At 40.4% G+C, this 26,573-nt stretch overlaps 1 protein-coding gene across 1 annotated transcript in view; it reads left to right on the forward strand.

Moving 5' to 3' along the window:
• cpne5b (copine Vb) overlaps nt 1-26,573 on the forward strand; it is a 106,798-nt gene that overhangs the window by 59,277 nt on the left and 20,948 nt on the right. Inside the window, exons 7-9 of the mRNA XM_062398299.1 lie at nt 238-301; nt 16,519-16,622; nt 18,249-18,353. Coding sequence (XP_062254283.1) covers nt 238-301; nt 16,519-16,622; nt 18,249-18,353 — 273 coding nt within the window. The remainder of the gene's footprint in view (nt 1-237; nt 302-16,518; nt 16,623-18,248; nt 18,354-26,573) is intronic.

The following is a 26,573-nucleotide window of genomic DNA, read 5'->3' on the forward strand; positions in this document are numbered from 1 at the left end:
TTGCACTGTAAACAGATAAATGCACACATATCCACTGCTGGAACACCATCACACAAAGGCACGTTTGATTGCATTATAATAAATAAAGGATAATAAAAACTGGTGCTGATGTGAATGGTCAAGGATGCGCAACAACTGAAGGACTTTGTGTCACTAATTGATCAATGGAGATTCAAGAGAATAGATTTCCTTTCCATTTCCGTAAGGCTTTTGTTGTTTTCTTTCTCTCCTCCACAGAGGGATACAAGGGAAGAAATGTGGCTCCATCATCCTGTCTGCAGAGGAGCTGAGCAATTGTCGAGTGAGTGATCTCTCCTACCAAACACACATTAGCTGGCAAACATCTGTCGGCAAAGCCTGGTTAATAAATCAAAGTTCTCTCTATCTCTCTCTCTCTCTCTCTCTCTCTCTCTCTCTCTCTCTCTCTCTCTATTGTATCTGTCTGTCTATCTGTCTATCAGTCTATCCTACACAGTTACACCAGTAGACACACACACACACACACCTTTCAGAACACACAGATTCAGTTGCTCTCACTTTGCAGTGTGACCCACTGTCTAATGTAATGGCCCATGAACACAATGGGGTGAGGGCTAATGGTCCCCTCAACCAGGACTGAGGCGTGACGCTGTGAATGCTAAACTGGACCTCCAGCATGCAGATAAGAACAGGATATTGAAAAGCAGGAGTACAACGGAGCAAATGGTCTAGAGATAGGGAGACAGAGGAGTGAAAGGCAGTGAAAGTGATGGCACCATGAGACAGAGAGCAAACAAGCAGTGATAAGATGGAGAGAAAAAACGTGTGTGAGTGTGTGCAGGAGAGAGTGAGTGTGAATCAATACAGGATCATTTAATGCTCTGAATGTACCAGCTCTTATTGTGGCCATAAAATCCACTTGGCTAATGACAGTGTGAGACCAAGTCTTGATTAATTCAAACACAGACCTGCCTGACCTTGTGCCTGCCTGACCTGACACATGCATGCACGTGCACACCCCCTTCACCTCGGTCACACACTAGTTCACGAATGTCTCTAAACTCTGTCACATACAAACACAGCCACACTAAACGTGGCTACGCCTGGTTCAAGCTGCAAAAAGCCTTGTTGCATTTGATGTCACCACCTGGAATCTAGGCTGGAAAGATACAGAGAGCAGCTAAAGTGAATATAGCCACTTATACATCAATCCATGGCCCATATGACAACTTGTGTGATAAAAGGTGTTGCTTGCAGTGATTAAGCTCTGAATATGTTTGGATGAACTCTGGGAAGAGGTTCAGAATCCCTCTGTGCAAACACAACCGGTACAACGCTCATTCATCCCTTTGTCAGATAAACTCATTCATGTGAAAGTGGAGAACAGACAGAATCATGGTTGTAGCAGCTGACCTGAGCAGCCTTTCATGGTTAGGGTTGTACAAACTAATATTTTGCAAGTATCCTATTTAAAGTTTTTATAATGTGTTTTTTTCATTGAGGCAGCAACTCCCTGTATCCCCAAAAAAACGTATCTCTCAAGGGAGACAAAGACAGTAGCCTTGAACCCTGAAAGTAGATCCAGCCACACAGCTTTACTCTTCAACGTGGCTGAGTAATCTTTAAATCGTTTTCATTTTTCGATAAGACCATTACAAAGACGGATTTGTCAAAGTCTACTGCACCATCCGACGCCCTGAAACAACATGTAGCTATACTTCACAAGCTCTAGAAATTCTTAATTTTAGCTTAACTTCTTTAGAGTGAGAGGAAGTATTTATATGTATTTATGATCCTCGTGTTGATCCCAGCTTCGTTATCCATAATTGAACGCTTGCATGGGAACAAGACTGATTTAAATAGAATCTAAAACAAGGTTCTCTGGGTTTTTCAAAATACTTTGTTTATTATGATGACCCAATGTTGGGTGGGTGGATGTGTGTGTGTGTGTTAGTGTAGAAAACAATACATTTGTGCATACTTGTGAAACAAACCTACTGTGCAACACAAACAACCCTATTATAGCTTTATTTATTATTTTGTCAAATGTGAGACTAGAAAAGTTGTCTATTAATAAACATCTACTTTTGGTTCTACAAAATGTAAGTCTTAGGAGATACATGTATTGCTCAGATTCCTCTTTGATGAGTTAAAATACAGAAATTGATTTAATTGGCCACAGCCAGTACACTGCAGGCCAACACCCCTGTTCAGGAAAATTAACATTATGAGAATTCACTTATTTGCACTTTTGTTCAAAATAAGAATCTCCTGATCACTCACATCTCGCCACCTGAATCTAGAGCCAATAGGTTATTAGCTCAGCATGTAGCCTAAGGAGGAGAGGGTTAACAGACAAAGCAATTTACCTACCAGCACCTTTAAAAGTCACTAAATAAGATTTAGTATTTTGTTTGTTTGTTTTAATCTTTAATCTCTATGATGTCTAAATGAGAAGTTGTGATTTATGAGGTAGTTATATGTGTGAATGCATCTAGGCTTTATACTTATCGAGGGTTTTTACTATAATACCACGTATAAAGGTTGGAGTGTTAGGTTCAGACCTGGTACAAGTAGACAGCTCTAAGTTCAGATGTGAATGCAGCCAAGACCAATACCTCAGACCACATTCGAAGTTGGTAAGGTTCACATGGTCACCTCCTTTTAACAGTGTGACCTTAAATGCCTCCTAGACCACATTGAAGGACCGCCTATTTAGCTGGCATCTTCAGGATCTCTTAGAACAGAGATAATTCTAACACATATGGCAGTGTCTCCAACACATATACAAATTGTTGGGGCCACCAACACAAAATAATAATTCTCAGAAATATTATTTCTGCAGGATTTCTGAAAAACACAGCCCACTCCTTCTCCACCAACTCATCAACTTTTGTCTTTTTAATTGCTAGAGTGTTTTAAGTGTTTTAATTAAAAAGTAAACATTATTCAATGCATTTTGAATAATTATTAATGAAAAAAAAGCTTCATCTTGCAAAGTTGGAACTTGGTCTGATCATTATTAGCACCGGATACAAATTAGGTGCCGGCTCAACAGGAGGCAAACAATTACAGCTAATTATAAAACCTTCTCATACTTTCATGGATGAAACTTCATGATGCTACTGACTGTCAGCTCCTGCCCTCATTATTGAATTCAAACTGCATTACTGACTCCGACAGGACCATGGTCACAGTCAGGGGCAGGAAAGAAATGTAATGATCCATGACTAACTACGCTTTATTTTTCTAACATTGCAACAGGATGTGTGAGCAGTGCAGAGTGGGAGCAGAACCACCTCAGGTTCCCCACATCTATCTGTGCTCTCTAGCTCTCTCGCTCTCTCTGGGAAATAAAGTTCCCCCATATGAACTCGCTGATGCAACAACCCCCCCGCTCCCCAAGAGGATTTTCATTCCCCTTTATTTGTTCAAATTTAATCACTGGGGTGTTTTGCAGCATGTGTTTGGCCATAAACAGCTAATGGGGATGTAGAGAGAGGGAGCGAAAGGAAGCCAGAGAGCTCAAAGCCTGAGAAGCTCCGCTTTCTGTCCTCTTTCCTTTTTACCTCCTTAGATTGTGCACTTGTGTTGTCAGGAAAACCACAGATTTTTTGCAATAGATGAAATATTTTCATTTTGAGCAGAATTGTTGCCTCATCTCAAATGACGGATGTGTAAGCACATCAGTTTGAGTCGTGCTAATGGGGTAATCATGACTACGAACCCTTTGAGAAGAAGTGTGTTTTGAAGTACTTTTGGTTCTTCACCAAAGTTTGGCAAAATGACAAATTACCATCTCATACAAATACACAGTGTACGGTATATTCCTTTGAATGTATTCAAACTCATTCAGGCATCTATATTTCTCTTCACACTGTGCAGTGAATCTGAGAACCAGCATTCACCACATTCTCAATAGATCAAACTGGAAGGCTTCATCTTTTGAACAGAGAACAAGGGGGAAACAAAATGTAAAATATAGAAACTAGCAGATTCAAGCAAGAAAAGAGCAGAGGAAGGAGTAAAGTAATGGTGAGGATCATGTATTTACGTCTACACGTGTTTGTGTGTGTGTGCACTGAACAAACAAAGCTACAAGTCAAACAGCAGAGAGTCATCTTTCATTGTTTATCATGTTAAATCCTACTGTCCCATCTCCATAACTCCCAGAGACAAAAACACATGTGATCAGACTAATTCATGCCAGAATGACTGTTCTGAAAATACACCAGTTTTGCCTTTATACTAGAAAGCTCATTAACTACCTTTACGCTTATCATTTCCCCATTTTCTCTGTCACAATTAGAGCAAGTGGAATTCTAACTCGACTTAAAACACACGCGCAAACAAACACAGTTGTGATTCCATGACTTCAGAGCACTTAATTTATTAATTTCCTGGAACCTAAATGTATCCAAAACTACTACATGTCTAATCCTAACCAAACCATAACCGCAAAACAAAAAGACTTCCTTTTTGTCCCCACAATATGACTATAAAAAGAGATTTAGGTCCCCACAAAATGAGTAATACCTGGACTACAAACACTCTTCCCTTCAATGATGACACAAACATTTACAACATAATTACTCCCCTGAGGTTGTGGGGGTGTCTCTACCTATAGCCTTTCACCCCCCCCCCCCCCCCCCCCGTTCAAATATTGATAGCCTGGCTCTCTCCATATTAGCGGCTGTTGATCACAGACCTTTGCAAGAGTCTGTGTTCATGCCACAGAGCCTTAATGAGGCAGGAGCTGATGCATATTTAATATCTTCAGCCCATTCCTTCACCATAAATAGCTTTAATGTGCTTATTAGTACTGCAGGGATTTTTATGGCGTGTCCCTCCACCTCCTTACTCAAAAACGGCCATGATGCCTAGTTTTGCCACCATAACAGTTTTTCACAATTGTTAACAAAACGTTTTTTAAAAACAATAACGGCTTTCTCAAAACTGCACACAGAAAACTGAAAACCTCGCACACAAAATGTTAAACCTGACACTCTCTTTGCAATATGACTCTTTGCCATCAAATCTCTTAACTGTTCACAAAATGGAACTCGTGTTTTCATTTGGTTCACAGCCATATTTTCAAATGACGCACACATGCCATTCATTGAGTACACACCACAAAGCATTTGCTGCACACTACCAAGCATTCAAGTGCAATATTGAAAACACAATCATCAAAATTGAACACACCATATGAATGACATTGACTCTGGAGAATGAGCCATTTCTCCTTTTGTAAAATGTCTCAGTGTAGGCCTACTTTTTTCAGAGTCAAACATAAACCAGCACACAAGTATGCAGCAAAAAAAAGGTTTATTCCGGTACACACAGAGAATAGTACAGTACTGTAAACCGGCCTGCTCAACCCAGAGTGTAAAGAAGGAAAGTCAGAGTCTAATGCAGATAAGGGAGTGTGAAGTAGTGCTAAATTGCGTTGAGCGATTGGTACATGAAGTGAAGGTTGTGCAAATTATGCCAAATTTTGGCTTTTTGTGTGTCAACAACTGAGAAAAACTGTAATAACTGATAAAGCACACTAGAGGAACACTAGAACAAACTGTGTGCAGGCGACAAAGGAGCTTCATGCTGCACTGATGACACACGTGATGGATCAGTTGCTTCGCTCCAGTTTTTGATATAATTGTTGATTGTGAAATTGCTGTATGTGGGTTGTCTCATTTTTGTCATCTTGATATAAAACTGATTTGCTTCGATCTCAGCATCAACTGTCAATCATGATGTTTTCATGATGTTTGTATCAACATACGCTAAATGTGATAATAACTAACATAAACCTGCCAAGATTTGACTGTCCTATCTACTAACATGGAGGAGGCGGGATTTATGACCCATACTGCGGTCGGCCACCAGGGGTTGATCAAGATGGTTTGGCTTTAGCATTTACAAGTGCTGCCACCCGGTGCAGCCTAAACTGGAAGACTGAGCACTGCGTTCATGTGCAGCGAGTACATTGTCACAGTTAGTTACTTGTTGAATTAGGTACTTGTTGAAACAGAAGGCATAAGGGATCAGCTTAAATCTGTCACTACAGAAAAAAGTCAGTAAGCAGCATGGGAGCCGATACTCCTCTAAAGAAGTGTTTTAAAGAGAATGAAACTGTGGGAAGAGGAGCTCTTTTATAAACGTGTACAGGGGGGTTGTGTCAAATTACATGTTGTGTGTGTGTCCTCAGGATGAGAGGGGGATTAGAGATATGGTTCCTCTCGCAGCTGGAGTGGCGTGGACGTGTTCATGAGTGTGTCGGGGGGAGTGTGTGCTCCCTGGCTGTTTGTGATAAAGAGAGAGGACACAGTGGTAGGACGCACATAGGCATTAAAATGGGAAGCGGCATATGTGCGCAGAAACACTCCTGCTCTCCCTCTAGCACACTTGCAGCCCCTCACACGTTATTGTGCTGATTTGCCGCCCGGCACGCAGCCAGAGACGAGGTGCAAGCTGCAACATTAAAAAGCTATTAAGCTATCATCAGTGGCGCCATGGCTGCCCAGTGTAAGGCCTCAGGCTCCGACAACAACGGCAATCTACTGTTATAGCATCTGAATGTACTGTAGTGAACCCACTGTGTTTCAGAGATTGGCTACAGCCCATGTGCCTGAGATAAGTCAGGTCCCGACTGCCGCCACATAGTGAGAGCCAAGAACAGGGATAGTAAACAAGTAGTGCGAGGCTCAACGGCACACAAGTGATTTATTTTTGGGGTTTGGTAAAAGCTCCATGTTTCATGATGAACAACGGGTGGACAAAATGCGCCATCAGGCTTATTTGTTAGAGAGAGCACCAGAAGAAGAGTGGTTTTGTAGAGAAAATTATCTCCCAGCATCTGCTGCTGGTCTTTGATTTATATGATGTGTGTGTTTGGCTTTTTATAGTGTTTGTAAGTTTATCTTTTATATCCAAAAGGGCCTTTACACATGCACATACACACACACAGTAAAATTATCATAAAGAGAGACCACTGTGCGTAAATAACTTTATTAACTGATTCGTTCCCAAGATAATTACAATAGCACAATAGCACAATTCAACTCCAGTCGTTAAATATGAATATTGAAGCTGCTGTTCCTGAGTAATATCTTAAAATAAGTTTTACAGATCCTATTTAATGTGGTCATTTCTGAATAGAGGAAGCAAGTTGGTGCTCAAAGGAAAGCTTGTGCAGATATATGTGTTACTCATCTACTCATGTGAGAAAGTTCCAAAAATGGATGGAACAAATATGAGGTTGGAGAAACAACAAATTAAATTGGAATTCGTTTTTCCTATATCAGCTTAATGCTACATTAGCGACTACCTGCGTAACACACCCACTTCCGTTGAAATGACATTTATTTTTTTGTGGCCCTAGTGACCCATTAAAAGAGTCCTTGGCTCTCATGAAAGACGCAATGTAAATTCAAGTTATTATGAAAATATTATTACCTCATCATTAAACATCAACATCGACAATGTGGGTGACGTGAACTCATATAATCCAACGCTGCTTCACTAGGTCTCAATTATTGTTTTGATTAAGAGACACATCATTCACGCACGGCACAGCTGTCAGAGGCAATTTGGGGTTCGGTCTCTCGCCCAAGGACACTTCAGCCTGTGGACAGGAGCAAACCAGTGACCTTTTGGTTAATGGTCAACCTGCTCTACAGGCCACAGTCGCCCATATTACACCACATATACTACAGCAGTGGTTCTCAACCTTTTTTCAGTGACGTACCCCCTTTGAAGAAAAAATTCTGCCGAGTACCCCCTGACCAGCGCAAAGCATTTTTGGTTGAAAGAAAGATGTAATGTGATTTATTAATCCTTGTAACTAGACACATTCAAATTTAAAACTCCATCAATTTTCATAACATTGCTTATTTGTAGTGGTCTCTCTTAAACTATTTGGAAATAAAAAGATATAAAAATAACTAGACTTTGTTATTATCTCAATATAAATAAAGATTTGTGCACATCAAAATAATTATCAACTTAAAGTGACCTCTTTTGGGATCATAATAAAGATATCTCAAACTGAACTCATGAACTTAATTATAGCTAAACACTTCTTCCCAAAAACTTAATCATTAACTTAGTTTTAAATAAAAGATTAGCTCAAAACATATTTTTTTTTATATTTATCATCTTAAAATATCTCCTTTAAGGATCGAAAAGAATACTGACAGGTTGCTTGTTTCCGCTTGCTTCTGGGAGGCTTTTCACATCGTGTCATGAGATGACCTGAATTCAGAAAGTTTCCTCTTAAAAAACTCAGGTGGCTTAGCAACATGACTTTCATGTTTTGTCTGGAGATACCGCTGAAGATTTGGTGGCTTAATGCTACTGTTGGCAAATCTCTCCCCACAGAAAAAAAACAAAAAGTGTAAATAACCCAATCTATGTTAATGTTAATATTGGTGAAGTGTCTTTGTTATTTTATTGTGAAATATTTGTTCGCTTTAAGGTCATACAATTTCATTTCCGCTTTTGTATTACATGCTTTTATTTTGAAAGGGTACCGGTAGAGACGCAGACTTCTTGTCATGAATCATTAACTTCACAACGGAAAACTTTTACGTTTTAGCACCCCTTTCGAAGAGGCACAAGCTCTCACGGTGTTGTTTAGGGAAGGCTCTGCTCTGGTTTCGCCTTCTTTGGTACTTGTCCCTCCGTGTTTCAGCAGTATTGCTGCTGCACTTCAACTCGACTCCATTGTTGAAGTTTTCAAGGCAGGTGATGACAGGCGATGACAGGTGGCGTGTGCCAGGTTGGGTCAAACCATCGGTATGGGGGAGATTGTGTTTTTTTAGGATAATTAAATTGAAAAGCCTACTGAATATAAAGTTTAGTTCATAAACTTACACTTATATTATATTGAATATTTGTTAAGTAACAATTTTTCAAGGATTTTTGAATGGATGCTAATTTTAAATATAAAGAAAAAAAATCCCAAGCACCCCCTGGAGTACCTTCAAGTACCCCCAGGGGTACGCGTACCCCCATTTGAGAATCACTGTACTACAGAACAACCTATAAATAGGTCAACAGGCTCAAACCTGTGTTTTAAGAGATAACATAATCTAACAGGTTTCTGTGTTAATGCTAAATTAGTACAAACTTTTAAGGTTCTCTCATTAGTAGCTTTGCCCAACTACTGTGTCTCTTAATAGTTTAATTCAAATTTTAAAAGAAAAGCAGCAAAAATCAAGTAAAAACTACTATTGTCAAACAGCAGGTAATAAAAAATGATGTAAAAAGAATGTTGGTGGTAGAGGAACCATTGAGCTTTATCAATAACACACCTTCTGTGTTTACACTAATCATCTGACAGTGTAGTCAATTTGGTACATTTATAGATAATCACTATATAATGAGTCCTCTTAACTCCTGAACCCAAAACTCTGATTTAAAGGTTCAGTGTGTAGAATTTAGTGATATCTAGTGGTGAAGTTGCATGTTGCGGCTGAACACCCCTCACCTCACCCTCCCGTTCCAAACATGAAGGAGAACCTGTAGTAGACTTCAGTTGTCATAAAAACGAAAGTGTTTAGTTTGTCCAGTTTGGACTACTTTTAAAACATGGCAGCCTGAGTAGAGAGGACCCACTTTAGATGTAAGTATAATGTAGTTATAAAGTTTCCCATTCTAGGGTAAAAAAACAACAATTTGTACAATTTAGATGAAACACACTTCAGTGAAAACATCACTAGGGTTATTTTATATACACTTTCTGCCAATAGATCCCATTCACCTAAACCGTACACAATGGACCTTTTAATAAAAATAAAAAAATGTTGTGTAACATCTTAACGTGGAAAGAATCCAAAGGTCTGGAAATGTTCCTACATTGAGCACATGATCGTGTTTTTTGGCTAAATCAAGAGAAGAAACAGTCCTCAACTTACGTTACAGAAACACAATGGCCAAAGCAGACTGAGGCTGAAATGCTCTTGAAGCATCAGATGCTCCCCAGTTGCTGTGACGTGTATCACAAGAAGTTAGTTTGACGACCATTACTCATCCTTGAATTAGACTTGGTAAGCAGCTGGCAGTAATGTTAGCAGGACTGCTGGTGGGTGGATATGCAACAATGGTTAGGTTCCTGCATACTTGAACTGAACACACAAACACACACACACACACACACACACACATACTACTGGTGGAACATTAGGTTGTTTTTATAGATAATGCTGGAGTGCACTGGCTGCCGGCCAGTAGTTCATAGAGAGCATATGTGGAGGTGATAATCACACAGAACAACACACACTGAAACAACTGTCGTGGCAATTTCTACAATCCCACCTTTAGCAAGGAGGAAACGAGACACAATTCTCTTACAGTATTGTCACACATTTAATGCTCGAGCATGGTACATACAACAGAGTTGAGTTTGTCATATGCACCCAGATAGGAAGACAGTGGTTGGTATTTATACATTTGGCTAACCCACCCATTCAGGAGGGGGGTGTTAAACAGTTGATGACACGGGAAAAGCAGCACTTCAAACATCTTCAAGCTCCTCCTAGAGAGGAACAAACTCATCGATCAGCCTCTTTGATATAAAGGAAGTAGGTGACCGATAACGTGTCCCCTGCTCTAAGACCCCTGGAGTGAATCCCCCGTGCTGTAAGGTCTTTGTTAGGTGAATCAGCATGGGTGAGAAAATCATTATAATATCAGTTGGTCGAGCAACATCCTGAATTCTCAAGGATACGTTTGCTCACAGTTGTAGACATCAAAGGACTTCCTCACATCAACCATTTGCCTGAATAGTAAATTACTCTCACACTGTGTCCGGGCTAATTAGATTACTGTGTCTGGACTAATTAGATTACTGTGTCTGGAGTAATCAGGCTAACACTCATTCAGTTCAACAGGAAATAGCAACATCAAAGTGACATTTGTTAGAGATTCAATATTGATCAATCAAAGTATACCACATGTTACATTTCCCTTACAATCCTTCATTTTGATCATAATGGATCAATAACACTTTATAAGGCCATCTCTTCCTTGATCTGCAACAGCTGTTGGCCTGTTCCTTTCCGCAATGGCTGGCGTGTGTTGAGGTTTATGAAACTGGCCCTCTGCTGGTTGCGGGATTGCTGCATTTACCTGTGTGTATAAGGCTCAACATTTTGGTTATGTACACACAGTACATACCTGTACTGGCCCATCCCCTCCCTCTCTTGGTCAGTAAACACTACCGGTAGTGCTTTGATCCATGAGAGTTTTTTTTGATTTCATGTGGGATATCTAGGGTGAATGTTTTCTCGCACTAACACCTTTGCGACTGCAGAGGCATCTGCTTTACCTTTAGGGAAAACATGTCAACAGCCACATGACAATATTTCTTTCCTTCACATGGTGTTAGTGCAATGCAACCCGTTTGCAAGCGATCAAACGGTTGGCCAGGGGCTTGTATGTCCTGGCCTCCTGTAGTGTTGCCTGTCAGAAAATTTAAACATTTTGAAGTAAAAGGTAAAAGAGTAATTTGTGAAACCAGACAATTTTCAATAAAACAGGAACAACAAATAAACATTTAAACAGACATGGACGGCCGTCCTTAGATTGACATACATTGTTAAAACATTTTAATTCTGCTTTCTCTATGTTGTTAGTGTGGCTCTGTGCTTCTGCTAAATCTGTGAGAGAAAGGAAAAAGGAGTATCAATTACAGTATGTTGGTTAGTTGCCGCTTCCTCTGCTGCTGTATCTGCTTGAGCATTTACCTGTTGAAACAGAATCACCTTTAGTGTGAGCTTCACACTTTTACAGAGTAAAATGGCTGTTAATAGAATTAGGTTGCTGCTCTAGCAGAATAGAAGATACAGAATATGGCATAAACAATTTGACCTCTTGATATCATTCCTGCTCTTAGACAGAGAGGCTGACCCAATGCCAAGCTATCTAATTTCTCTGAGGAGATTGACGCCACTGGTCGTTTGTACTGAACTGTCATGAAACCCCCTTTCTCATTTACAGTCTGTGTAAATGATCTGTTTTGATCTGGTGGACCCAGTGTAGGTGTCGAAGTCTGTCTGTTGCAGTTGGGTAAATGCTGTGTCAGCGTCTGTCGTCCACGTCAGGTTGTCGGTTGGTGTCAGTCCTTGGCCATGCATAACATACATGAGTGGAGCCTCCAGGGATGCATAATCACAGATCCACTGTTTACAATTGTCTGTCATCCATAAAATTACATTTTTAGTACGCGGTGCTGGAATCTTGAGGATGGCTTCCACTCATTTGAGCTCAAAATTTTACCGCTGCTAGAAATTTTGTGTCCTAGGAAAGTTATACTTTTCTGGACAAATTGCAGCTTAGCCAGGCTGGCCTTGTGGCCCCGGTCTGCAAGATATTTTAGCAATGCTACTGTGTCGACTTTACAGGCCTGTTTTGTTGGTGAACAAATCATCAAATCATCAACATATTGTATCAGCATGCTTCCCGCTGGTAATGCCAAGTCCTCAAGACTTGCATGTAAAACCTGTGAGTACACTGCAGGGGATTCCACAAAACCTTGGGGCATACGTGTGAACGTATATGATTTGCCCTGAAACGTGAAAGCAAACCAATACTGAGAGTGTGGATGAACTGGGACACTGAAAAATGCATTATTCAAATCAACAATTCAAAATAAACAAAAACCACATGCTTTCTGGTGGAACCAGAGAAACTTTTCTATTCTCTCTTTTTTATTTTATTTTAATTTATTTAATAGGCATTCTTACTGGTGAGTGTGCACATGGAATGATGACTCCCGTTTTTTCCAGTTTTTAAAATACTGGCGTTATCCCTGCTACTGTTTCTGATTTGAGTGGATGTTGTGTTTTGACATTAACACTGTGCTCTTTGGTGTCACATTGAGTGGTTCAATTTTTAAATAATCCCAGGTCATATTTATCATTAGCCCATACTTTTTGTTGCACTTCTTGTAACTCTGAAGAGTCAATGGTTAACTCCAAACCTTTTGATTAAATTTAGCAGTTTTTTTTTTTAGTGTTTTTTTTCTAAATACACAATTCTTTTTCCCCCAGAAAAGTGCTCTGAAATGGGCATCTGTATGTTTGCATTTGGGAAGAATATTGAATTCCTTTTTCACTGTCCTCCCATTTACAATCTTGTGAACACTCAGTGACCCTGGGGGCCACATTTTCCCACTGCACATCATTTGCTTTAGCTATAAATACATCTGGTGATGGGTTTAAGTATATTAAAGATTTACCTATTGTGGGGTCAACACAACAGTCAATGCTTACAATATATTATTATAATACACCCAATCACTAGTAATACAATTTCTTTCTTTAATCTTCCTGGAACCAGTTTTTTTTTTTTGGTCCTTCACTAACTGTTGCTGTGCAATGTAAATCAGATACTTGCATGACGCTGTGTGTGCTATTTCAAGCAGATCTGAGGTTATAAACCTTGGTCCAGAGGGTAACAGGTCCCATTGGTGTAGGTACAGTACTTAACCATGATCTGGTTGTACATATTCACCTGGGATATCTCATGTTCTGTTGACTTAAACCCCTTCCTGTTTATTATGCAAAAATAAGCCTAAGACCACATTTTGTGTCCTAACAAATTTACAAGTCAACATGTATTTAATATCCCCATCTGTTTAGGTAACAGACCAAGGTGTGGTATATGAGTATTTAATTTTGGTGCCTGATGCCCCAACAGTAAAAATATATATATATACCACCCAATTTGGAAGATAATGTTGTTTTGTGGCCCCAGAATAAACAAGAAATGTGATATCTTGCCTGCTACCTTTTGAGTTATTTCAAGTAAAACTTCAGATTCACTTGCTTTTTGCCATGTTAAACAATTCTTAGTAATGTTTGTGTATGTATGTGCTGTTGAGGGTGCGTTCACCTGAATCTGGAGTCTCCTCCACCTCTGCCGCAAGCCATGCCTCATCCTCTGTGCAGTCTCTGGGATACGTGAAAAATAAGTCCAGTGGATCTCCTTTTCAGCCTTGTCGTGTTACAGTCTCTCGCACAGTTGTCAGGGTCTTCTGGTGGCAACATTCAGCGGTTTTCTTTGAAGACTTTAATCAATCTGACCACCTTTTCATCAGGCTGTTCTCATATTTCTTCACATGTCCGCGAAACAGCATCTGTTCTCCAGTCATAGCGCATGTCTGTCTCTGGCCAGTGTCCTTATACTCTGCCCCGTTTCAGTTTTATGCTGTGGAGCAAGAGACTTCTGGTTTCTCTAAAAGTCTGCCTTAACTGTTATACAATTTGGGACAGTACTTCAGAAATTGCAGGCCCTCCTTGGGTCGCTATGGCTGACAGTTCACTGGAAATTCAGCGCATCTCCTCTGGTGTCCACGCTCTGTAGACATACATCACTGCATCGGCGTTTGCTCTTCTTCTTGTGGAGATGGGACTGAGTGTGTCTGACCCGAGACTGTTTGTGCTGCGGTGGTTGCAGCTCCGTCATCCTGATTCTGGTGACATGGGATTGGAGCGAATGCTGTGCCTGCTGTGGTGCGTCCTGTGGAGGCAGACTGTCCTTGGAGGTCTCGGTATGAGATAGGGGGCTGTTGGTTCAGGTGGCTTGATGAGCGGCTGAGGCAGGGAGGAGATCCAGTTCTGTGTGAATGTGGGAGCTGAAAGACAGTGATTAGTTTCCCATCCCCCCCTCTTGCACCCCTGCTCACTACATATCTGTTCCATTTAACAATTCTGAATCACACACTATCAATGCTATCTAATTTATTTAATTTTAACCTTCATTTGGTCATATTTTCCAAATTCAACTTGTAGCGCCTGTATTTGATTTATACGAAAACTACCATTCTCAAAAAAAAAAAAAAAAAAAAATGTTAACTTTTCTATCCACACCAGAAGCTGTTTACAGGAGTCATCACCATGTTTCTCACACATAATTTTTGCACATCCCATTAGATCACACACTTCAGTAAAAGGTTTGCTATAAAGTTTCCCCATTTCGATAAATTTGCAGTTACTCACTTACCAGCACACACAAATCAGATGACATTAATTGATATTATTCTTATTAATTCCTTTATCAATGGGTCATCACCCCTAAGTAATGTCACTCTACCTCACGCGTCACCCCGTGCTCTTCAATACTGTATCCTCCTTCAAAGAAAAATTTCAGATGCCGTATCGAACAATCTTCATTCCATAATCTCACAAGCAGCCTCTTCTCACCCTGGGAGTCGATTACAACTTGCCCTTCGGGAGAGGTAGACTTCTGGTTCTTGGGCAATTAAAAATCCCCTCACCTGACTGCGCGCAGATTTAAACTTGGTCTTGAGAATGGTTTGAAGCGTGAATGAGTTAGGCATCCCGGACGAGCCCCCAAATTGTCGTGGCAATTTCTACAATCCCACCTTTAGCAAGGAGGAAACGAGACACAATTCTCTTACAGTATTGTCACACATTTAATGCTCGAGCATGGTACATACAACAGAGTTGAGTTTGTCATATGCACCCAGATAGGAAGACAGTGGTTGGTATTTATACATTTGGCTAACCCACCCATTCAGGAGGGGGGTGTTAAACAGTTGATGACACGGGAAAAGCAGCACTTCAAACATCTTCAAGCTCCTCCTAGAGAGGAACAAACTCATCGATCAGCCTCTTTGATATAAAGGAAGTAGGTGACCGATAACGTGTCCCCTGCTCTAAGACCCCTGGAGTGAATCCCCCGTGCTGTAAGGTCTTTGTTAGGTGAATCAGCATGGGTGAGAAAATCATTATAATATCAGTTGGTCGAGCAACATCCTGAATTCTCAAGGATACGTTTGCTCACAGTTGTAGACATCAAAGGACTTCCTCACATCAACCATTTGCCTGAATAGTAAATTACTCTCACACTGTGTCCGGGCTAATTAGATTACTGTGTCTGGACTAATTAGATTACTGTGTCTGGAGTAATCAGGCTAACACTCATTCAGTTCAACAGGAAATAGCAACATCAAAGTGACATTTGTTAGAGATTCAATATTGATCAATCAAAGTATACCACATGTTACATTTCCCTTACACAACAGACAGCAACATCCTTACACGATGTGTAAAGTGCATTTCACCAAAAATACCAAAATATATTAAAAATAATTTCTAGGATATTATTCATGAAATAGTGCATTCTGAGCCCTCTGTAACCTTTTTCGGCTGCACCTTTTGCAGTGTTTGTATGTGTGGAAATGAATCACTGAACATGGAGTCCTCTTACCCTCCTGCTAAAAACCCATTTCAGTTCATCTCCAGCAGATATTGTGACTCACGTTGGCTTTGATGTGACAGGTTGACGTTAAAAGATCACCAAACATTGATTCGCTGACCATGACATTATCGGATCTACCACTGAATCTTTTCATTAAACTGCAGAGTTAAAACAGAAGAAGTTGTGTAAGAAGGGAAAATTAGGACACACACAAATTATGATTCGGAAATTATGAAAAAAAGTTATGGTACTCTTCCCTACTTCCAAATTCATGTCTAATTCCTCTTACCTCATTTCCATATTCCCCTGCAGGACAGCGGCACTATGCAGTTCTGTGCCAACAAGCTGGACAAGAAGGACTTCTTTGGCAAGTCAGACCCCTTCATGGTCTTTTACAGAAGCAACGAGGATGGAACGTGAGTCCTTGATGTAGTTTGGTTTCCTTAAAAGAAGAGTTTTCTTATAACAACTGTCTAAACAGCAGTTGTTTGGCAGGATAAGTTCAGGGGGCAGGTTTTGAGACACATGAAAATAAATCTGCAATGCATGGGCTTCCTGTGGGTGTTTCAGCAAATCAAAATGTGTTTCATCAGTCACGTGTCTTGAAAATGATGACATCATATATAAGGCAAACATGTCTCATCCAGCTTCAAAGGGAGAAGCTGTCAAATATCGCATTTAGTCTTGGAGGTATTTATATGCATATGATGCATCAGGTGTATCCCCGCCCATCCTTCAAAGGGCCACAGGGAGAGCTGAAGCAATCTCAGCTGAGCTATAGGTGGAGTACACTGGCCAGGTTGCCCGTGTTTGTCGGGGGCTACAGAGACAATCAACCATTCACTCATACACCTTGGGTCACTTTAGCCCCAATCTACACGTAGGGAAGCTGGACTAGCCGGAAAACATGCAAACTCCACATTTGATTTGAACCCGGCACTTTGTTGCTGCGAGGGCGATAGTGCTAACCACCTCCCCATTGTACACTACAATATAAAGACTTAATATGGAAATCACTGATGCAAAATCAGAGGATATACAGTGTGGTAGAGAGAAACCTGAATTTGTGCATTTGGAGAGGAATGGTTACTGAGGCATGCACAACTTAAGAGGCTGCACCGAGTCAAGAATCAGTGGTCAGTGCGACCACAACTCCCTTGACTAAACACTATTACATAAATGACTCCGGGAGAGCAAACCGAAAAGACAGGCAGTTAACGCAAGAAGCATAAAAGCAAGAAAAAAACACAATCTGCATTTCCCATCTGGAAAATCCGTTCTGTTTCTGAGGCGGTCGACTAAGGGAAGCATAACTATCTCCCATCCCCTCACACTTTCTCAGTGCGCTATGCAGCCTCCCAAGGGGCTTTGCAATTGTGGCAGCGTCAGCCCAATCTAGCTGGCGATACTTCAGCAAGTGCTTTGTTAGCCATCTTGTAGCTTTTCTCATTATTTTTATTCATACATAAGAGGGTGGGAAATGGATCCCCACAGAAGTGCGAGAACTATCTGTTGCCAGAGGGAGGGGGAACAAATTAAAAAGCTGTGAGGCTAAAAGACTGTCAGTGTTCTAAAAGGCTTGAGGCACTTAGTGGAGCGCAAAAATTCAGAGGCTTTGAGTTCAAAAACAGTGATGCGCATTGTTGCTTTCGGAAGGGATATCTGGGGGTATTTGATAGGAATCCATGAGGCTTTGCTCTGCGACACATTTTAGATGTCACAGAAATTCATTTGCATGTGATTGTCACAATCGTGGTCAAGGGGAAGGATTTAAAAGCCAGACTGAAATATGAAATTGCTGTCTGTGGTCTAACTCAGAAATAGCTGGGATTCAGGCCAAGTGGTAAACAAAGCTGGGTACAGCCCTATTTCAGGTATCTCTCCCGTCACTTCAGGATTCCACATAGTCTTTTTCCATCTCTTCACATAGACCCCCCTGCCTTCATTTGCATATTAATCTCTCTCTTTCCTGGCTTAGGATATTAACGAATAATACTTTCTCTCCCCTGACGGTCCTCCTCCTCCCCCTCCTCCTCCTTTAGGTTTACGATCTGCCATAAGACAGAGGTGGTGAAGAACACATTAAACCCAGTGTGGCAGCCTTTCACTATCCCGGTACGAGCCCTCTGCAATGGAGACTATGACAGGTACAATGCAACCCCCCCACCCCCCACCCCCACCACCCAGGTCTTTGCACTCTCTGATCTCGACAGCTGCTGTTTATCCTTTCACTGCTGCACTTGACTCAATACAGTATATCTCCCGCTGGTGCTGTTGACATTCCCTACCTAAATTGATTTCTGCTTGGATCAATCAATTGACTGCTTTCATGGCTCTAATCAGAATGTCTCTGACTGACAAACTGCATACTGATGACAGCCATTACTACAACCCGAGGGTTGAAGGGTTAAACCAGTAGAAATCAATAGCAGTTCAACACGCTGCAGTGTTAGACGTCTCCTTATTCCCATCGTCACATTAATACAAAACCACTGTGTTCTTTGGACATGCCTTCTTATAGATGTATAATTTTCCCAGAAAAGCAGAGGTCAGGAACAATGATCCTCCTCGAATATCCACCCACCTCCTTGTGCTGTTTCTGTGATCAGCACTATTCCCTTTAAAGAAAATAACATGACCATATACATGTACTATTTTAACACAATCTAAGCAACTGTAATGAGCAAATACTTTCTGTACATGTTTAGGCTGTGTGTATGCATGGGGCTTCATGGCGCTGCGCATACCAATATTTTGGTGTTTATATGTACTAGTGCACTGCTCGTTCTAAACCTTCTCATTATGAATTGATGGTTTACTTATGCTGTTTGCAGTTTTCTTTCTGAAACTGCAGTAATTGAGCGGTGCAAAATTAAGATCAACTGCAGAATCCTGATGCTGCAGCACCGCTGCTGCACAAAGACCTTTAAACCTTTTTGTTCAAGGTTCGGTCAAACTCAACTCGGTACAGAACCACAAACTGGAGAATCAGTGGTCGTTGCCCTTTGTTTTAACCACCACTGTTTCTGGTCACCTGTTTATTCAAAGTTTATTGATACTGAATGTATAAATTTGAACGTTAAAATCGTACCAGATTCGAGACTGCACGTTCTTGGGCCCTTAACAATACGTATGTCAAGTATGAAAGTGATAAGATGAACGATTGTTGAGATATGTGAGCCACAGACAGACAGATCTCTGGAGTTAGTGGATAGATATTGGATCATAAATCAAGTGCAACATTGGTTTTACATTTTCCAAGTAAGTCAGCTGAGAGACAATAGCATTTTCAATCGCTTCATGAAGCTGCTCTTAGCTAAGTTAATGAACTTACAGTTGTGATTCCAAATTTTAAAGAAGAAATTTCTTGCACATTTCCTCTGCTCTCTATTAAAAAGGTTGATGTTTCAATGTCAAGGACCTTTCTCAAGACATGTGGCTTTGGCCGAGCAACACAGGGGCACATTACCAGCTAAATATCTAAAATAATGATGGCTCACGCTTCTCGACAGGCCAATAATTAATGTAGACATGTTATGTCAAAGAAGGAATTCGTTTCTCTCCCAGCTTATCTGCTCGCCTCTAATTTAAAAGACAGTGCTGAGAAGAAAACAAGCTAAATCATGAAGGAGCGCCGAGTGAAGATGAAACGGGAGTGACAGACACATTACTTTTTGTGGGGGGGCGGGAATGTTTCATGTGGTGTACTGTATCCTTTCTCTCTCTCTCTCTCTCTCTCTCTCTCTCTCTCTCTCTCTCTCTCTCACTCTCTCTCTCACTCCCTCTCTCTCTCTGCCTCTATTTACTGAGAACGCACAGAGCCTGTCTGAAAACTAAGGTAAATCGGAGAGGAAGACAGAGAAACAGCTACAAATGAGGTTGCCTCACAAACGTTCTGATACTTGGAAAATATTAGGTAAAACCGTGTGAAACAACCAATCACACAAGAGCCCAAGAAGGGATCACTGCCCTGTCAGATCCAATCATACACGAGGGACTGAGCGGGACTTCAAATCATAGACTTCTCCTGTGCCATGCAAAAATGCCTGCACGCACACACACACACACACACGCACACACACACAAACACACACATGCTCACAGGAAGGATGAGCCTAATGAAATGTGACAAGGCACAAGCTGAAACAGCCTGAAATGCTGCAAGACTTGAAATATCACCAAGTCGGTGCTATAAACAGATTTATACCAGTGCACGGTTGAGGAATAAACTTTTTGTGTCATTGTTGCGGGGTTTTTTTTGTCAGGTGGACGTGAGAATATCGGTTTTAATTAGAGACACAGTCATAAATATTTTTTCCAACCTCTACGATAATGCATTATCACCCAGGACCTCATGAATTATTGTTTACATCCGTCAAAGCTTCCAGTGATTAGAAAAGTGCTAATGTTGTGCCCATAAAATATACATTTTCAGAGGTTAATAATCGTGTTGTTGATAAAATGGAGTGTTACGAGAGATCAGAGTTCTTGTTAAGGGCTAAATCAACATGCCCCACCCCCTTTCAAACCGAGTGGATGCTCACTAATCCCCGTCGTATGGTTACGCGCTCACCACGATTATGTTGAGTCTCTGAGGGAGCCTGCCGAATGCACATCGAAGAAATGGGCCAAGAGGCATCAATGGAAAGCTTGATTTGTGTCTGTGGAGATGAATATAAATATTGGAGCCTTCGTGCCACCTCAAAGTATTTTTCTTAAAGGTATTCACAGTGCCAACTTATGCACAAAATACATAATATAATACCACAGATATGATTGGTATAGGTACAGTTACAATTTTCCCTTTTAGGGGCTTAATTTAGTTTATATTACCTAGAGTCCTTAGCTAAATACCCGCTCACTTAAAAGACACAAAACACAACGCAGTAGGTTTGAATCAAATCTAAATGCCCCCCTTGGCAAGTTGCAATTGTATTGCAGGGTCAACAAACAGAGACAAGCAACCATTCAAACCTAACAATTCAGTTTTGAGTCTTTAATTAACCTAACCCATATCTGCATGTCTTTGGACTGCAGGAGGAAGGTGGAGTACCCAGAGAAAACCCATTCAGACAGGACTGTTTCCCAGTCCAACACCATTAGATAACTGTAGAAGAAGAGGATGCTACCAGATTTCCAAGTCAAAAGAGCTCCTGTCAAACCTCAAACGATGGAAAACCATGGGGGAAATGTTGAGTTCATATTTGTTTCATGTGTTAATTTCAGTATGTTACAGTCCCATCGCTGCATAAGCATCACATACGTTTGTCACTAGTGGGAGCTTCAATAGAAGTTTCAGTCACTCTTTCACCCACTCAGGCTGTTTTCATTACACTTTGTCACATTTCATCTTTATTAACACAGACACTTTTTATGCTGTGGTGAGTTTTTCAAATGTGTTGTTTTGCATTCAGAATTTTTTATGTGCAAATTAATAATGCAGGCAAAAACATGTTGTTTCACACATCATTTTGGATGTTTGAATGAACTCCCAAATCATAAATCAAATAGGATGTGCAAAATTATTTGACCCTGAATGGTAAGAATAGTTACACAAGGTGCACATTACTTGTGTTTGGCTCTGGTACCTTCATTAGTAGGAGAGACATTGCCTGTGGCTCCCTCATAGTCATTATCTGGTTGGCACTAACTCTCATTTCAACTCCAGCACATGTTGGAGGGGGTACTGAGGCACCTCTCTCTGTTGAGAGCACCTGCCTCACAAGTGTGTCAGTGGAGGACTGCTGATGATTTACTTTGCTCTAATTACATCAGTACTTAAGTCTGGACATGTTCCATGGGTTTGATGCATCAAAGTGTGAAAGGAGAAGCTGGAACAAGTTCAACAAGTTCATAAGTTTAAAAGTGAGATCCGTTTGAGACTATTTTCATTTATTTCTTTTTTTTTATACACACAGCACCTCGGAAGAGCACACACCTTGGCCAAGGCCCAACAGTCCCCGTAAATTTAATCAGGATGCCCTAAGTTGAACACACTCATAAATGTCAGTTCCATAAATATGCCTCATTCTTTCATCTAGTTCCATGCATTATTCCTAGTGAAATTTGTTTTATTAGATAGCAGCATTACACAAACACTACCAAACGCGGATGAAATCAAAACCTACATATTTAACATTTACGTTATATATCTTTATACCTGTGTGTGTGTGTGTGTGTGTGTGTGTATGTGTGTGTGTGTGTGTGTGTATGCTATATTTTAATCATATCTGTTGGTTAAAAGCTTTTTAAGTATCTTACAATCACAGAGCAGGATTGAAACACGACAGCCCTCCTTTGTCGGCTGGCGTCTGGGTGGCGGTTTGATTATGCCGGCCGTTCTTCAATAGAACAAGCTCTAGTTGAATCCCTGGAGAGTTACCAAGGTATCCGTGAACAAATCCATCTCTCCATATGAACATTCACTCTCCTCGGGGAGGGACAGACTACATTTTGAAGGAAAAAAAAGAAAGAGAAGGAAAAATAATAGGAGAGGAGGTGAGAAGGAGAGAGGAGAAATATAGGAGAGAAGAAAAGAGTAGGCAAGTACACTTACAGTGTAACGGAGGGAAAAATAAACAGAAATCCAATATGTCAAAGGGCCTGTTCCAGATGAGTAAGTCCAGGAGAGGAGCATGGCAGAGTGTGAATTGAAGAGAGAATTAAAAGGCTCTGTCAAGTTGTTGTACTGTACTCCTGCTGAAAAATCAATGTGTGAGGACATTTGAATTATCCACATTTTCTATGCATCCATCTTTCGCACCCTGTATGTGTTTCCTCTCTAAAAGTATATATGTTTTAAAAGTGAATATATATATATATATTTAATGTTAATTATTAGCATCTAATTAATCAGTTTGTTTTTATAAAATGGCCCAACTCAAATTTGGTCTCTTTTTTTCCCCATCAAAAGATCAGAGCTGATGAGCTTCTCCCGGTTAAATGCAGTCCTCCTCAATTATATGTGCCTCCAGTACTGAAGATGAATGGTGTTCATTACCTTTGAATAGGAGCTGGAGATATCTTTTGGCAGATTAGTTTTGGAGTGTAAATTGTTCTGATAGTTCAAGGGGCCTTTTGAGGATCTGAGCGTCTGACTCTTTAGGATACAGATTTAAAAAATGAAATGAGGTTACATGCTCTAAGGTGACATGATGTCCGCTTAAAGGTGCTGCACTTACACCTGTGGCACGAAAATGCTTTTCCGCATCAGAATCAGAATCAGAATTCTCTTTATTGCCATGCATATTTACACATACAGGAAATTGCCTTGGTGTGGTTGGTGCACTTTACGAATAACAAAAAAACAACAATATAACAATGTAAAAAAAAAAACAACAACATACACATCGGTCTGCAGAGGGATGTCTTCCTCTCGGATTTTGTCTTCCTCCTTTTCTGCCATCACTTCCTGTATTGTTATTTACCTCTATCCCTCTCTTTTTTCCATGCTGGATGAGGAGCATCATGTTTCTACCACCTAGGTGACAAGCACATTTTCCCTCACTCAGAGCCTTGAAGATAACCTCAAAAGAACAAATTGTCACCGCAGAACGACAGGTTCCAGGTGGCAGGTAGGAAGTTGGGCTTATTTCAGGCATCTTTCAAATCCTCAGTGACAGGAACGAGTGTCTGATGTGCCGCTTGCTGCTATTTCCTTTGGATCTGGGCTGGTGTCAGTTCTAGTGTAAGATGAAGTTGGAAGAGAGGGGGAGACACAGGGTTTAGATCAATGTGACTCAGGAATGAAAGTGCCAACAAAAAAGTTTTTTTCCTCTCGCTCACACTCTGCAGAGACGTTGTTTCTGCTGCATTTTATAGTCAGGATGATTTCCGTTTTTGCTTAGACTGGTTTGAATCTACATGAAACGGGCTGAACTGTCATGATGAAAGGTTCTGGCATATTAAAAACTAGCCTACATCAGCAACCTTTGCCCAGGGCGCCACTGCACTAAATCCTAGTTGTATTACGTTACTAATAAGCAGACAACACAATCTACATAATAAGCCTAAGGATCTGTGTGGAGAGGGTTCAATAGGAGGAGAGGCAGAGGGAAGATGTTGTTTGCTACAAAGTTCAGATGTTTTCTGTTGTGACAAGGAAAGAGGACGTGGCAGCTGGCTACATCCATGCTACTGCATTTTCGTTCTAAAATTGTGTTTTTTAATGCACGGAAATGGGTATTGACGCGAGTAATAGCTTATCTCAATTGCAGTTTTAACTTTGTGGAGAATACTGGCCAATTCTTCCTGAAGGGGCCATGTGATAGGAGACTGACAAATCAGGGAAGGCTGTTGTGACCGAAAAGACCCAATCCGCAAGTGGTCATCAGTGTCTGTGTTATAGTTTCTAAACATCCCTGTTTCTGTCTGTCCAGACTAAAATGCTGCCCCAGAGTTTTCAAACTGAGCGAGATCAGCAGTGTTTCAAAACTTTTGGCGGCCCTAAATTTTGCATTTGTGTTAAAGGTTTTCATTGTGTTTTCATCTGATGTTCTGTTGAAGTTGGTAGTTGATTTATGTTTTTTCAGATTTCAAAAATCAGCTTTTTGGGGGAGGGCCTTTTACAAGTTGGCTTTTTTCTTGTATGAGATGAAGCTCTGCTCAGATACTGGCAAGTATTCCAGGTTTAAAAATGATTGAATTATATCATTGGACTCCATTAAACTCCAAGGTTTCTGTGGAGTTCCTTGTCAGACACCTGTTACTGCCGTCTGTCCTTGTTCATTCCAAGCTTTAATGAAGCTAATGAAGCTGTTGCTAATTATAGCACTTACTCAGACATGCACTGAATTACTTAAATGCTCTGACAAACACACGTTTGTCATGTGAAGGGAACTCTGGGTAAATGTTTCTAAAACTTTGCTTTTATTGTCTATTGGTTAGCACAACACTGCATGTGATTTGTTCTTATAGTGAGTAATTTAATATTATAGAATAATTAGAGGCAAACTGTGAAGCACTGTGATTTGACCACTTGTTCAATCAATTTTATGCAAAGTCAGAGGCTGCAATGCCAGCATTATTGTTCGGACTGTCTTGTGCTGCATTGTATCTCGTGAACATGTTGGATTGATTTCTTAGATCATAGTAATACTCCCATTGAACCCAGGGCCTTTAAGATGACCATAATGCTCACACATATGTTTTATACAATCCATGTGTATGGTGGTGACAAGAACTTAGCAAAAAAAGCCGTGTTTAAAATATTTTTTAAAACAACTTTGAAAAGTTTTTATAGAGAAAATACACCAATGGCATTTGTTAGACCTCAAGGACACACAAATACATTACATTACATGTCATTTAGCTGATGCTTTTGTCCAAAGCGACTTACATTTTTTTTTAAGAACACTCAGCATTTATGGGGGCCATTTTAGGGGTTCAGTATCTTGCCAAGGACACTTATGCATTCAGATGGGAAAGAGTGGGATTCGAATCGGCAACCTTCTTGTTGCAGAACACCCGCCCTATCCCCTAGGCAAGTGGTTCTCAACCTTTTTTCAGTGACGTACCCCCTTCGAAGAAAAAATTCTGCCGAGTACCCCCTAACCAGCGCAAAGCATTTTAAAACTTCATCAATGTCCATAACATTGCTCATTTTTAGTGGTCTCTCTTGAACTATTTAGAAATAAAAAGATATAAAAAATAACTATTATTATCTCAATATAAATAAAGATTTCTGCACATCAAAATAATTATCAACTTAAAGTGACCTCTTTTGGGATCATAATAAAGATATGTTCTCAAACTGAACTCATGAACTTAATTATAGCTAAACACTTCTTCCCAAAAAATAAATTATTAACTTAGTTTTAAATAAAAGATTAGCTCAAAACATATTTTTTCGATATTTATCATCTTAAAATATCTTCTTTAAGGATCGAAAAGAATACTGACAGGTAGCTTGTTTCCCTCTGCTTCGGGGAGGCTTTTCACATCGTGTCTTGAGATGACCTGAATTCAGAAAGTTTCCTCTTAAAAAACTCAGGTGGCTTACCAACATGACTTTCATGTTTTGTTTGGAGATAATGCTGAAGATGTGGTGGCTTAATGCCACTGTTGGCTAATCTCTCCCCACAGAAAAAGCAAAAAGTGTAAATAACCCAATCTATGTTATTGTTAATATTGTTGAAGTGTCTTTCTGTTATTTTATTGTGAAATATTTGCTCGCTTTAAGGTCATACAATTTCATTTCCGCTTTTGTATTACATGCTTTATTTTGAAAGGGTACCGGTAGAGACGCGGACTTGTTATGAATCATTAACTTCACAACGGAAAACTTTTACGTTTTAGCGAGCCTCCGAAGAGGCACAAGCTCTCACGGTGTTGTTTAGGGAAGGCTCTCTGCTCTGGTTTCGCCTTCT

This window comes from Platichthys flesus, chromosome 2 (genome assembly GCF_949316205.1).
Source record: "Platichthys flesus chromosome 2, fPlaFle2.1, whole genome shotgun sequence".
NCBI lineage: Eukaryota > Metazoa > Chordata > Actinopteri > Pleuronectiformes > Pleuronectidae > Platichthys > Platichthys flesus.